A 15,687-nucleotide genomic window follows, 5' to 3' on the forward strand; every position below is an offset into this window, starting at 1 on the left:
ACTCATTCAGATGTAGTTATGGTGGTGACAGTCTAAATCCTGCATGCTATCCTAAAAGTCCCCTGTCAGAGCCCCCACAGTGCCTGCACAGAAGACCTAGGACCCTTCTCTGCGGGGCTTAAAGATCTCTGGTGCCACTTAGAATTGGGTGTGAAATCCTGCGGGTCCCTGGAGTTCCCTGGCTGTGGGGCTGCTAAGCTCCTGCCACTTCTGCCCTCGACCTGTACCAAGGAGTGAAGCCAGGCTGACACTCAAACCCTCAGCCAAGATCTGGTATGCTTCTTCTTATGCTGCCTGAGAAAGTTCCCCAGAGCTGTGTATATGTGTGTGTGTGTGTGTGTGTGTGTGTGTGTGTGTGTGCGTATGTGCATGTGCGTGCATGTGCGCACATGCTTGCACATGCATGTGTATGTACACACATGCGTGTGTACATGCCACTATTAGGGCTTGGACTCAGGGCCTGGGTGCTATCTCTTAGCTTTCCTTCAAGGCTAGTGCTCTACCACTTGGGTCACATTCTAGCTTTTGGGTGTTGAACTGAGGATAAGAGTCTCACACATGTGCCTGTCCAGGTTGGCCTCAAACTGTGATCCTCAGGTCTCAGCTCAGATACTGAATAGCCAGGGATATAGGCATATGGCACCAGTATCTAACCAGGTTTTTTTAATTAAGTTATTTTTTTGAATTAACATACATTTGTAGGGCACAGAATGTCCTTTACACAAATTCACAGCCTTCACATGTTCCCTTTGCTTCCTTTCCTCGTCCCTCCTTTGTCAAACAGCATTTGGTGGCTTTTTATATGTTATATATATATAAATATGTATGATGCCCTTTTGATCTTCATCAGGCCCATCTTTACCCCCTCTAGTAAGCCACCTTCTAGACAGTTGTAACTCTAGTACAATAGCAAAGCCAGAGAACTAGCCCTGAGGAAGTACTGTTAACTAGACTACAGGCAGAACTCAGGCTCCTCCGTGTTTCACATTTGTTTCTGTGTGTGCATGGCATATGTGTGTGCATTCTATCCAACTTCATCCTGTATCCGGGTGGTACTTGGATACAGAACTCCACAGGAGGAGTCAGTCTCTCTCGTGTGTGTGTGTGTGTGTGTGTCGCAGGTAGGGAGGGTAATTAGATGTCTGAAATAAGTCGAGCTGCGTGCACTTTCATGACTGACGTGCAGCCCTCCTCCAGGCAGAGCCCCATGTGCACGTCTGTCTGGAATGCCTTCCACGGGGATTCTTAATTTGTTGAGCAGAGGGACGTGGGGCACACGCACCACAGTTTTTATTTCGCCTTCGACTTTGTCAGGCCTTAATGATTCCATTTCATGTTTGGCAAATCATATATTTCTCATTGAAGAATGGCTAGATTGCAAGCTGGAAGTTTCCAAATGAAATCATTTATGAACCTGCTCAGTTCTTAAGGCACCTGAACATGCCCTGAAAACGTGAAATGTCCTTTTCATTCTTTTGTGGTTCCTTTCTAGGGCATACAAGACGCAGGAATAACACAGTGGGATTTTTTTTTTCTCTCCACCTTTCTTGGAGCATTAGTCTTGGTGTGAGAACTAACCTAATAAAATCAGAATGTAGAGGAAAACCTTTGCTAAGAGTTAAAATCGCTGAAAATGATGTGGGGGAGATCCAAGCCCTCTCAAAACCAGCTCTGTTCCTACCATGTTTTGTGGATCAGAATAAGGGAATATTTCCTCCATTTCTCCTTGAAAGCCGGGACACTAGTGATTTCACACCTGTAATCTTAGCTTCTCAGGAGGCCGAGGTTCAGTGTTCAAAGCCAGCCCAAGCAAGAAGTCTGTAAGACTTTTATTAACAATTAACCAACAAATATCCAGAAATGGAGTTGTGGTTCAAATGGTGGCATGACAGTCTTGATTCTGAAAGCTAAGGGAAAGTACCCAGGTTCTGAATTCAAGCCCTAGTACTATCTCCTCATCCCCACCCCTACATAAAGACAAATCACAGAGATAGAGCAGCAGCTCTGTGGCAGGTGTCCTTGACCTTTGCCTTCTATGGAACTGCCCTCTGCCTTCTTTACCCCACTCTTGTTTTGTTTTGCCAGTCCTGGAGCTTGAACTTAGGGCCTGGGCATTGTCTTTGAACTTCCTTAAGGCTAGCACTCTAGCACTTAAGCCACAGCATGACTTACAGCTTTTTTTGTATATGTGGTACCAAGGAATCGAACCCAGGGCTTCCTGCATGTTAGGAGAGCACTCTACCACCAGGCCACACTCCCAGCCCTTTACCCCTCTTACAAAACAGTCAAGCCAGAGAAGGAGACAGCATGATAAGGCACAGGCTGAGCCTCAGGGCCACTTGCCACATCTGCTCCTCATCACCATCTGCAGCCCCCACCTCTGTGGGCTTGGGACTGTTTGTGTGTCATTTGCCTGAGGTTCTGCTATGGCCCGCCTGTGAAATGCAGCATCTCTGGTGCTGCAGCATGGGTATCCTGCCTCAGTCTCAGCCACCAGCCCACTTTCAGCTCTCCTAGGGGAGGCTGCATAGGAATTGCATAGCTCCTTCACCACTACCCAGCCAGGCCACTGACCAGACTTTTCTCAGGCCCTGAGAGCAAACTTAGCCCAACTCAGAAGTCAGCAGCCTTTTAGACACGTGTGTGTCAGGCTCAGCCATGGCCCCTCCCATGCCCCTTTCCCTACTGTGGGCAGGGTGTGGAGCCACAGGTAGTTAGGGCTGTGGCTCCATTGTTGTCTGCTTCCTTGAGGGAGGGAACAGGCAGAATCTGTTATCCCACAGAAGTTACATGTGCCTGACTCACGCATAAACTCCCAGTGGAAGAAAAGAAATCAACAGCCCCCACACCCCTAGTCTCCCTACTCTGGGGTCCTAGGACTTCTAGCCACACCCTGTGCTGAGACTCAGAGGGTGCTGTGGGGGACAGCTTCAGCCCAAATGCATCACGTGTTCAATCCTTCCTTGCCTCATTCTGCTTTATGTCACCTGTTAGACTCCAACCACTGCCTGCAAGTAGCCCCCAGCTTTACCCTTGTCCCCCACTCAGTCTGCCTGTGGGATCTGTCTCTGTCCCTTGCAGACTGTCACCTACTTCTCATGCTTATCCCCAGCCACACAGGCCTGCTTGCTCTCCCTGAGCACACCACTTTCATTCATTCCCACCTTGGACATCCAGGTGAGTGTTTCCTCCTCCCCAAATGCCTCTCTCCATGTGGCTCCCTTCCTGTCTCCTTCATACTGCTGCTCAAATGCTGGCTTCCCTGACCACCTGGTCCAAGGCAGGGCCCTGCACGCCACACCCTCCAAATACATCCCCCTCCAGCAACTCTGCCCTAGTACCCTGCTCTCACCCTGCCCCTCCCTCCTCGCAACAGCCCTACCTCATTGCTATCCACCTGTACTTTTCTCTACAGCCTCATCACCACTGGGCGTTACTATTAAGTGAGCATTCTTGCCAGTTTGCCTGTGGGATGTCTCTCATATTAAAATCTGGCTGGGTGCCTTGCTTTGTGTTCTGGGTACAGCATACTGTGGGACAACAGGCCAATGTCCTCAGTGGCTGTATTGTGACATTGGGGAGCATGGGGAGTGAGGAGCAGCAATGTACCTTCCCATAGCTTCCCAGGGGTTCACCCGCAAGGAGCACTTGCAGAATCCTAGAGATCCAGTCTCCTCTTGAAATCCCCATGACCCACCTTAGAGGGGAGGAGTCTGTGGCTCTCATAGCCCCTCCCATTGCTCTGCCTTTGCCAACTCAGCTCCTTTGTCCCAATGCCCTGGACCAACCTCAGCCCACTTTTACCTTCCCTGACTCCCTGGCATAATCATGTTAGTCCCTCAATAGCCAGTTTAATTTCTACCCCCACTCTGAATATAGACATGCATGTGTTTATATATGTGAACATGTTTATGCATATATACTTTATTATTATTATTATTATTATTGCCAGTCCTGGGCTTGAACTCAGGGCCTGGTCACTTGGCTTAAGGCCAACACTCTACCACTTGAGCCACAGTGCCACTTCTGGCTTTTTCAGTTTATGTGGCACTGAGGAATGCAACCCGAGGCTTTATGCGTGCTAGGCAAGCACTCTACAACCAAGCTACATTTCCAGTCTTACTAAATTTTATTTCCACAATCAGAAATGAACTCCCTGGCCTCTCAGAGCCCTCTGTGGGTAACTTGTATGGTAAGTATCAACTTCAATTCCATGAAACAAAGGCTGGCTGAGCCCTTCTACTAGGTTCCAATTTCTAGACTAGATTTGGAGCTCAAGGATGAAGGCCTAGTGCCTTTCTTGAAGGCTTGGCATGGTAAGGCCACCCTGTGTGCCAGGACTGTGTGAAGCACTTCTCGTAAGAACGGGACTCTTGCAGGGCAGAAGAGGGAAGCAGAATGATGTGTTCAAGGTCCACACAGCCTTAACTGGGAAGCCACCCTGAGGAATGAGATCTTGAAGCTGTTTTTTCTATGTTTGCTTAGAAACATTCACCTTTGACGTTTTCTGAGATATCCTTATACATTAGATGCTTTTCTAGGCTTCTTTACAGAGGTGACATTTGGACAGAGATCTGAACTATGACTTATAGCTTTCCCTATCAGAAGAATGGAGTGAAGGACATCCAGGCAGAAGGGAAAGCATGAGCCACTGCAGGCTGATTGGGGAATAATGACTCACCTGCCTCCCTCGATATGCAGATGGCAGACAGACTTCACTGGGTGTACTTCCTAGGGCTGATGGGAAGGGCCACTCAGAGCATCCTGTGTGTGGATTGACAGGTCCTGGGGCTGAGTCTCTATTGGTCTTGTAAGAACCATGTCAATTAGTTATAAACATCTGCTGTGGGATGGAATGCGGACATATTTGAATTTGAAAGCAGAATCTTGGGTGTAAGATAGACATTTCTAGTTAGGACCACACTGTAAAATTCTTAAGTGCCATGCCGAGGGCTATTAAACAATCTCTCCTAGTGCCAGCTTTTATGAACATTTCTCCTGTCTTCCTTCTTTGGCTAAGAAACTCCTTAGAAACCTGACAGTTTCCTTCTCCCCTGAAAAGTCATTATGATCTTCTGCTCAATGGATCAGAAGTATGATCTCTTGTAACACAATTCCACCTACAATAAAATAATTCACAGTTAAGTCAAATATTACAGTCAGGCTTGACTTGGACTCGTCTCTGTAAAAATAAAAGTTCATGCAGCAGCCTGTTTGAGCCTACAAGGCGATGATCCTCCTTCTAATTATAAGCTATATATTTGGTACTTAAAAAAAAAACCAACCATTCAGATCTAGTTCCTTTTTCCCCCTGTTAATCATGGTAGTCTGGATTTTTCAGTAATAACACTAATTAGTGTCTAGCATCTGCATTGCCCTTTCTAATTTTCAAAACACTTTTTCCATGCACATTGTCTCATTTAATCCTCCTGATATTCCCAGGGGAAAGACAGTATTATTTTCATCCCTTCCTTAACGAGGGGGAAAAGCAAGACTTGGGGAATTTATTTAACTAGTTCTTCCTTCTTGCGACTCTGTTAGGCCGCCTCTTTGCAATATGCTAATACAATCCTAACTCGGGTTTTAAATGAGAAGGAATACTTTTTTTAAAGTTGAATTTTTATCTATGTGAATCATCCTGTCTCCTTCACCCACTGGACTTTGCCTCTTTGAAGCTAATTGAGCCATGCTGAGGAGGTTCTAAATCTCGAGTGGGAGATTGTGGATCATGGCTGATTTCTTCTCTCTACCTGTGCAAAGATGTTTGAGGCTTTTATTCTCTTCTTCCTTGGCTGCCAACGTAATGCATGTTGCCACTATTAAAAAAATTCAAATAGTGTAAAAGGTTTAGAAGAAAGAATATGTTCTGCCCACCCAAGTCTTCTGGTCCTATTCCCAGAAGCAAACTTGGTGCAAGAGTTTCTTGTGACTCCTTCCAGAAATATTCTCCACACATAGAAACATTAAGTTTAGCTTGTCTGCATGAGCAAATGAGAGAATTCTAGCAATTCCTGCCTGCGCTCATTAGCAGTAGAGTAGAGATCTTTCTTTATCAGTACCAATGCATGACCTCATTCTTTTTCAACCGATCTTTGGCATTCCATTGTCTGACAGTCTATAATTTATTTAACCTATCTTCTATGGACAGTTTATGCAGGTCATTTCTAGTCTTTTTTTTTCTTTCAACCAGATTTCACCGAACATCCTTTCACATGTTTCTTTGTGCAGACATGAAAGTATATCTGGAGGATAAATGACTCTCCCAATTCCATAGACTTCTTATTCTCAACATTCCATAGACTTACATGTCCCCACCTTATATTCTTCGTGGGGAAAGTTGTAAGTTAAATCACTTCTTCTAGAATGTAGCATCTTTATTCTCAATCATTGGCTTTAAAGGACATAAAACATCCAATCACTACTGCCTTTTTAATGTTCTGTGTTTGGAAAGCATTATTGAGTTACCTAGGCTTTCAGGCTATGCTTCTCAAGTTGAAAGATTGTACTTTCTCTGCCTCCAGGTTGCAATCACAGACTTTTAGATACAGTGATTGCCTGCAGGGAGCCTGGCTAACTTCTCCACAAGCAAGTGAAGGTCAGGCTTAGCTTCATTCTGAGCTGAGTTTGAAGTTCAGTCTGTCTAAGTCTGTGTCACAGGGTGACAGGACCTTTGGCAGACAAGGAGTCCATGGCAAGGTTTTGAATCCCCTGGATAAACTAGAAAATAGGCCTTGTGGTTTCCCCTACCAGAAATAAGATTCAAAGTGGTTAGCAAGCTGGGTGCTAGTAGCTCACAGCTATAATTTTAGCTACACAGGAGGCTCAGATCCCAGGATCACAGTTCAATGACAGCCCTGGACAAAAAAGTCTATGAGACTCTTAACTCCAATTAACCACCGAAACGCTGGAAGTGGAGCTGTGGCTCCAGTGATAGAGCATTAGCCCTGAACACAGAAGCTCAGAGATAGCATCTAGGTTCTAAATTCAATCCCTAGGCTTAGCGCGCGTGCACACGCGCGCACACACACACACACACACACACACACACACACACACACACACACACACACACACTGTAGTCAAGAAACAGGAAGGGTTGGGAGCCCTAGTTAGCCTAATAGCGATGCTAGACCTAGTGCCAAAGCAGGAAGCCCTATAGTTCTGAAAGTGGGTAGGATGGGTAATGGGGCCTTGGCAGTTTGATTTGAGTACAGTGCTCAGTAAATTATATGATATTCAATACTTTATCATAAAATAGGCTTTTTACAACTGTAAGAAAATATCGATGTTCTGAGAGACTTCTTTTTTGTTTGTTTGTTTATAGTTTGTTTTGTTTTGCGTTTTTCCAGTCCTGGGGCTTGGACTTAGGGTCTGAGCACTGTCCTTGTGCATTCCTCAAGGCTAGCACTCCTACCATTTGAGCCACAGTGCTACTGCTGGCTTTTTCTGTGTATGTGGTACCAAGGACTCAAATCCAGACCTTTGTACATGCTAGGCAAGCACTCTGCCAATAGACCATGCTCTCGGCTCCAGTAGTACTATAATTTGAACTAAGAGCCTTGTGCTTGACCCTCTACCATTTGAGCCACTCCACCAACCTACTGTTAGAGATAGAGTCTTATAAACCTATGCCCAAGCTGTCCATGATCTCCTAATCTCTGCTTCGCAAGTAGCTGAAATCACAGGTCTGAACTATCATACCAGCTCGGAGCATATTTAAAGTCGAAGATAGAACAGGTTAAGTTATAATGTTTGGTGGGTTCGTATTTGATACTTAAGTTTTGCCACTCATATTTATTGAGTTGTAGCCCCATGATTAAGGAATATCTCTGTAGCCTTCTTAGCATTTGTAACCATCTACTAGACCACAAGGCTAAATGTTATATTCCGGGCTAGATGAATGCTAAAGTCCTGTTCCAAAATACTGCTCAAAATGTACTTCTGATTATAACAGAAAGATAGTATTATAGCCAACAGGGGAATACCACAGAAGCCTAAATTTTAGATTAGTGAAACTACAGATTTTACAAGAAAATGATTCTTACTTTAGCTTTGTTGGGTAGGAAAGAAATGTTTTGTAAAAATTATTTTAGATAATAATTACCCACAGAAGGTTTCCTGGGGTCTAATGTGACCATCTGATCTCTTCTACTTCATTCAACATGGTGGAAGGCAAACCAAGGGTCAACTGATTGTCACCTTCTCTGGGAAATCTATTCCTCAGATTCCAGTGACACCATTTCAGAATTTCTATTTAATCCCCTCTCCACCCTCAAAACACACCAGCAAGTCCAGTGTGCCCAACTGAGCTCAAATTAAAAAAAAAATTCTAAGTGTTTCTGTTGGAACTGATAATTCTACCCTTTTGGGTCTTCATATACATCTTTAAGAACATTTATAGGCACTGTGGGAACGCTGGCTTATTTAATCTTATTAAATATATACACAAGGGCCTAAGATTCTCCAAACTGCTCTTATGATTTCCAAATTATATTAAACCAAAAGTACTGCTCTACTTAGTAAAATTTTTTGTTTCCTCTTGGGAAATGAGAGCTAGAATGCCTAGTGCCCCAGGCAGAAAGACCCCACAATTTGCGCCAGTATTGGTGTTTGGTGACTCTCACAGGAGAGTCTCCGTCTGTGAAGTTCAGGAAAATGGATGCTTCTGCCAATTAATTATAGGTGCTTAAACCCAGAAATTGTTAGTTGCTACTTTTTAAAATTAGTATAGCTTTTTTGAGTCATTAATTGGAGATAAGAGTCCCATGGTCTTTTCTGTCCAGGCTGGCTTTGAACCATGATCCTCAAATCTAACTCTCCTGGGTAGCTAGGGTTACAGGTATAACCCATCAGTACTCTTTTTCTTTGGTGGAGGATGTGTGTGGGGGAAATGTATGCTTAGCCTTATTCATGGCAGCAAGTATTGAATAGAGAACAGAAAGATGTCAATTTGCCTTGTGTGATAAAAGTTGGACATCCTGTGTTTGCTAGAACCACAGAAATCTCCCAGGCTTTGAACCAGCTGTAAGGGATGTGGTTGGTCACTTTTATACAGTGTATCTTGTTTATGCCCAAGACAAACTTAAACAGTGCTTAGATGTAGCTCTAAGTGGTAGAGCACTTGCCTAGCATTCAAACCATTCATTTTTTTGTGTGTGTGCCCATGCACATGTCAATAATAGCTTGCCTCAGCCTTGTTCTTAGCTTTTTTAAAGCATTTTTTTTACACAAAGCTAATGCTTTACCACTTGAGCCTCAGTTCCATTTCCCACTTTTGGTGATTAAAATTCCTGCCCTGACTGACTTTGAACTGGGATCCTCAGATCTCAGCTTCCTGAATACCTAGGATTACAGATATGAGCCACCAGCACCTGGCTAATTTTTTATTGTTATTTCTTAATCCCCAAATACATAGAAACCTTAGAAACCTAAGTTTGAGATTTGAAGTTTGGTTCTGCCACTACTCAACTTTGTGAACATCCCGGAGCTAATAATAGAATCCAGACTCATAGGGTTGTTAGAAAAACTAGTGAGAATAGGCTTGCTAAAGTGCATAGCACTGTTCCTGGCTGGTATTCAGTGTGCCATGAATGTTTGCTCAAATTTCTGGGCAATGGCATTATGTGCTTGATTGCAGCTGGGCAAGAGGGGTCCAGGGGGGCGTGATTTAGAGAGACGTGCTTTCCTAGAGCTAATGGATGGTGACTGCTTTGCTGTTTGCAGATGAGGCTACCCTCCTTGCCTTTCCCTATGCCTCCAGTGGAGAAAACACAGGCATCGTGAAGAAGCTCCTGAGGTTTCAGAACCGAGAGCTGGAGGCCACCCGATGCCAGCGGACAGACTACCCCGTGTAAGTGAGGGTGGGCGACTCTGGGGGCTGGTTTGATGGGGATTGTGGGACGGGGAGGAGCTTGAGCTGAGAACCTGGACACTATCTCACAGCTCTTTTTGCTCAAGGCTGGTACTCTATCTACCATTTGGTCTCCTCTTCTTCCAGCTTGTTGGTGCTTATTTGGGCCTAAGAATCTCATGGGCTTTCTTGTTCAGGCTCATTTGGAACTGAGATCCTTAGATCTCAGCCTCCCGAGTAGCTAAGATTACAGGTGTGAGCTACCCGTGCCACGTGGTAGGGCTCTTTAATCTGAGCCAAAGCTGGCTTGAGGAAGAAGTGCTTAAAAGGACACAGCTTGGGCAGGTGCTTTGTACAAATGTTCAGATCTAATATTCAGCTCAAATATGCAGCCAGACATGTGGACCTGGAATGCGGAGCTGGGAAGCCCTCCATTTGCCTTTATAGATAGTTTGGTCCCTGGAACAAAGTGAGCGGGTTGCAAGGAGTTCATCTGACCTCACAAGGTTTCCAGGGCAGCCAGCCCAAGCCAGCACAGACTGTGGCCCTGGTTTTGCCTGTTCTGTTCTAGAAGATTTGGATGAACTGCTAGAAATCTCACAGCTTCCGATCTCCATTGATTTGGGCAAAATCCACATATATCTATTTTTGCCTTCTGCTGAATTGAAAATGCCGAATATGGTTCCTGATTCACCTCAGATCAGATGGATTTAGCAGAGTGATTTAATTCTTCCATGCTGCCGGCTGCAGGAAGATCTTGACTCACTTTACTGAGCGTATGTTCTTGCTAAGCTTCCTTGTAATAACTTGTCGTCATGAGCTTGCTCAGCTGGGAGGGTCAGGAGGGAGCTTTGGGACACCATCTGTTTGCATATCATGTCCCTGATTTTGAGGCTGGATTATAAAAGCCAAGAATATTCCAAAGGACTTACTTGTTTGGATATATGCCCCCCCAAACCCCAGAACCCCTGATACTTTATTCCAAACTGAATTTGGCTCCAGGGGCAAATGAAGATAAATTGATTTATCTTTGACCTTGACTCTGCTTGCCTTTGACCTTGACTTGTGTTCCCTGTGGAAAAAGAACCCATTCCCAGCTCCTTATCTTTGAATTACTGCCCATGTCACAATGTATGCTTCAAACAAGTGTTCAGCAAGTGACTTGATGAATCCCATGTAACTTGGCCAAGCATGTACTAGTTAAGTAGGTGTTATTTTATCTTCGCTCCACAAATCACAGTGTGTTTGCGATTGAAATAGCCCCGTCTTGGTCAGCTAGACACCTAAGACAGAAAAACCTGAAGCAAGTACTAAGATGTATCTGTGTGTCCAGTTATCCTATAGGGAGGCCATTTTCAGATTATTACATTGTTCTACCTCAGGGCTTTTATCTTTGAAAGAAACAAAATTGCCTAAGAATCTCTAATTGTGTTTTTTCTCTTAATCATACATATTAGAAGAGCTTCTTATCAAACCACCTCTTATTAAAATCCATATTTTTATTTGATGTCTGGGCTTTATTAGCCTTAATCAAGAATTCAAATGGCAAGCACGTGAGCTACTCCAGAAGACAAGGAAGAGTTAGAATGTCTACTGGTCTCGTATGATGAAGCGTAAGTCCTGTCTTTGCAGTTATGAGGACTGCTACTTTTGTCTCAAAATATCAGGCTCTGCAAGCTGATCTCCCACGATGAACACTAAGGCAAAGAAAGCAATTTACTCGGTCATTGTTAACTGTAATTACCCATTCTTGGGTGATATAAATCTACAGATTATTTTTTTCCCCTCACTCCTTCAGGTTTACTGTTTCGCTGTGGCTTTATTTACTCCATTATTGCAAGACCAATCTCTGTGGGATTCTGTACTTTGTGGATGCTGATGAGATGTATGGTACTCCTTCCATATTCCTTACCGAAGAGGGTGAGTGTAAACACAACCTTTAAAGGGATACCGTCATTTTCTTACATGCTGTCTGTTAGCAGATGTATCTGTCTAGAACAAGAAGAATTTTGTCAATGTAAGAGGCTCAATGATAGTAAATGCATAAATTATATTGCTCTGTGTGTGTGTGTGTGAGGGGGGGGGTTCTGTGTATATGTACTCGTCCAAGGGCTTGAACTCAGGGCCTGGGCATTGTCCCTAAGCATTTGTGCTCAAGTTCTCTACCACATGAGTCAGAGCTTCAATTGCAGCTTTTTTTGGAGCTTAATCAGAGATAAAAGTCTCACTTTTTTTTTTTTTTTTGCCAAGGCATGCAGATCTCAGCCCCCTGAGTCACTAGGATTATAGGCCTGAGCCACCAGCTCTTGACTGTATCTTAATCATGCCAGTAACTTAAATGGGTAATCCAATAAAATTGGACTGGGCAGGAAAAATGTAGTCTTTTTATAAAAACCAAATTTAGCCAGATGTTGTTGGTGGCTCCTAGCTGTAATCCTAGAAACTCAAGAAACTGAGATCTGAGACTTCAGTTTGGAGCCAGCCTGGACAGGCAAGTCTTCAATTAACCAGCAAAAAGCTGGAAGTGGTGGTGTGACTCAAGTGCTAGAATATCAGCCTTGAGTGTAAAAGCTAAATAAGAGAGGACAGGACTTAGAGTTTAAGCCCTAGGCTGGCACATAAAAACAAAACAAAAGAAAACAAAAACAAGTTGATTGCTTTGGGTAGACTCAGGCAAAAGAGGTTACAAAAAAATGGCTACAGAATTAAGACAACTAAAGATTAAGAATATAAACTGAGAAAATCTAGATGGCTCTTGGGCTTGGGTTGTTTGCCAAGTCTCTTTGTTTTCTTTTTGATTTGGGGAAAAAAAACAGAGATTGGATATTTTTTATGCAAAATAAAGACCACAGGGAACCAAATGTGAGCTTCAAATGAAATCCTCATTTTTTTTTTCTAGAAGTCTAAAACGTCTTGTTCATAAGTGCATTTTTACTCTTGTGTCCTTGCTTGTAGGTTTTGTTTAAGGGACAGAGTCTTGCTAGGTATCCAGGCTGATTCAGAATTTGCAATCCTCATTATTCAAAAAGGAATGTACTCATTACCTAACTTATGAAACTGTTACCTCTCAGTATGTCACCTTTATAATAACAATAAGAATATATTTTAAAGAAAACTTAACAAAAAAAGAACTTATAGTACTTCTGCCTCAACTTCTCTTTTGGTTGTTGTTGTTCATGTAGTACTCAGGATTTGTCTTCATTTATAACAATAGATTTGCCATCATCCATATAATCTGTGTTAAAGGAGATTGGAACAGTCAGTTTTCACATATAAAGTGCGTGAAGGGCATCACATGCTAGGCAAGCACACCACCACTAAGCCACACTCCCAGCCAAACCTGGGATTACAGCTGGGCATCACTAAACCTAGCTTTTGCTTTTGTTTATTTGTTGAAAGGGAAAACAAAACGTGACTTAGTATTATAGCTTCTTAGGACAATTATTATAAAGCCATAGCTGTTTCATTTACTTCTGAGAGGTGTATGGTTTTGTTTTTCACTTTTATGACTTCTAATTTTCATTTTTAGGTCATTTGCATATTCAGATGCATCTTGTCAAAGGAGAAGACCTGGCTGTCAAAACCAAATTCACCATACCTCTGAAGGAGTGGTTTCGCCTGGACATCTCTTTCCATGGAGGCCAGGTACCTATAGGCTTGTTCCATCTTGAATCATGGTGGCATTTTCCTTTCTGCTTAAGCAACAGCAACAGAGCCAGAAAATAACCAAATCTGCCAGCAATTTTGTAGTAAATGACGCCTCTTTACAGCACTGCACTTGCTAAATCAAACTTTTATAGAAGGAAGTTTCAATCATAAGAATCTCATCCCATTTAATTAACTTCTAAAGTGCTTCTTTCAACTATGGTGTGAATGAGTAAATAATCTAGTTGCTCTAAAGACACAATTATCTGAGCAAATTCAGTCCCATTCCCCCAGCCCCCACGCCCCCCAGGCAGATATGGTAGGAGGGATTGATGGGAAGACTGCATTGGCCATTGTGTTATCAGAACCAGGACTTCCTTCAAAAAGGGAATTTATTGGTTTCATTCAGCTGAGAAATGGTTGGACTGCTTTTTTTTTTTCAATTGAAACAATTACTTGTGTTTGGCATTAAATGCACTTGTAATAAACCCTCAAACAAAAATGCTAACCCTGGTAAGTTGGAAGAATCTTTATCTGCCTTATATGTGAAAACTGTTCCAAACTCCCTTAACACAGATTTTATGGATGATGGCAAATCTATTGCTATAATTGAAGACAAATCCATTTGTTCCTGTACCCAAGGCCAGCATACTGCTTTTTTCCATCTTCTTCTTTTCTGGTTGCGTTATTTTTCTCATCAGCTTTCTTTATTGATTTGTGATTTCTCTGTAACAAAACTGGAAGAGGCATTTTGTTTGTTCCTGCATATTAGGTACTACACAGCTTTCCCTCGATGCTTGCGGTTGATCACATTTCCTTTTTTTCTAAAGAGAAAACTAAATAAAGCCAGTTCTTGCTGCCTTCCCAAGAAGGTTTTCACAGGCTTTGTAGCTGTTTTCGGGCAAATATTTCCTTAAAACCGTGATGTGACTTAACTGTAGTCCTTGGTTTCCCTTTGGTGTCTGGAGGCTCACAATGGTGACGGTGCCTGGCCACTGTTTTCTATGGAGTGCTGTGTGTCATTGAGGCAGACATCCGGTCTTCAGAGCACATTCACACATCTTATTTTGCACCTGCTGCATGTAATGCATTAGGCTCCAGTTGCTTATAGACTATTTATGGAAGCAACATTAAGCACGTGAAGAGAAGTCACAAGACTAGTTTAATTACCAAATGATTCATATTGATTTTGAGAAGAGACAGTTTTTTTCGTGTTGGGATGCTTGTGGGGGAGGTTTGGGGAGCAGTCTCGGTTTAGATGGAAAAAAGAGGAAGAAGCTTTTCTGGATACCTAGCAAACTTTTCCGCCCATGCTGGCCTCAAACCCCTGATCCTCCACATCTCAACCTCCTGAACAGTTAGGAGTGTAAAAGTGAGCCACTGGCCCTGGCTACCACAGCGTATCAGAGACAGGATATTCTGTATCAAAGGAGTTCTCTTCTCACAGAAATAGGAAATGGCAAGTTCAACATTCAGTTTTAGCATCTGGTGTGGGCCTTCTTCCTGTATCCCAGCATGGCCAGAAAGAAAGAGCATAGGGTGGAGTGCCCATTCTGGTGCATTTCTTTGTACAAAGCCACTAACAACATAATGGGCGCCCCATCCTCATGACTTCATCTATCATTAGCTCTTCTTCAAAGCCCCATCTTCAAATACTCCTAACATGAATTTAGGGAATAAGCTTTCAAGAAGTCAATTTATTTGGGGATCATGTACAAACTATAGCTGCTGGATTAGAACACTGCATATTATTTAAAAAATAAAAAAAAGAACATAATAGGCTGGGCTGGGAGTTTGGTCTAGTGGTAGAGTGCTTACCTAGCATGCACGAAGACCCGGGTTCAATTCCTTGGTATCACATACATAGAAAAAGCCAGAAATGGTGCTGTGGCTCATGTGGCAGAGTGCTAGCCTTGAGGAAAAAGCCCAAGTACAGTGCTCAGGCCCTGAGTTCAAGCCCAAGGATTGGCAAAAGAAAAAATAGTCTAAGTATTTGTAATCCTAGCGACTAATGAAGGAGAGATCTGAGGATTGAGGTTTATAGCCAGTTTACACAAGAAAATCTGAGACCTTTATCTCCAATTAACCACCCAAAAGCCAGAAGTGGGGTTATGGTTTAAGTGGTAGAATGCTAGCCCTAAGCATAAAACAGTCAGAAACAATGTTTGAACCCTAAGTTCAAGCCCCAGGAC

At 43.2% G+C, this 15,687-nt stretch overlaps 1 protein-coding gene across 1 annotated transcript in view; it reads left to right on the top strand.

The window, feature by feature from the left end:
• Sel1l3 (SEL1L family member 3) overlaps nt 1–15,687 on the top strand; it is a 110,942-nt gene that overhangs the window by 13,088 nt on the left and 82,167 nt on the right. The window contains exons 3-5 of the mRNA XM_090343745.1: nt 9,724–9,850; nt 11,649–11,770; nt 13,380–13,495. Of these exons, the coding sequence (XP_090199871.1) occupies nt 9,724–9,850; nt 11,649–11,770; nt 13,380–13,495 (365 nt within the window). The remainder of the gene's footprint in view (nt 1–9,723; nt 9,851–11,648; nt 11,771–13,379; nt 13,496–15,687) is intronic.

This window comes from Megascapheus bottae, chromosome 13, assembly GCF_031878675.1.
Source record: "Megascapheus bottae isolate mThoBot1 chromosome 13, mThoBot2.hap1, whole genome shotgun sequence".
Lineage (NCBI taxonomy): Eukaryota > Metazoa > Chordata > Mammalia > Rodentia > Geomyidae > Megascapheus > Megascapheus bottae.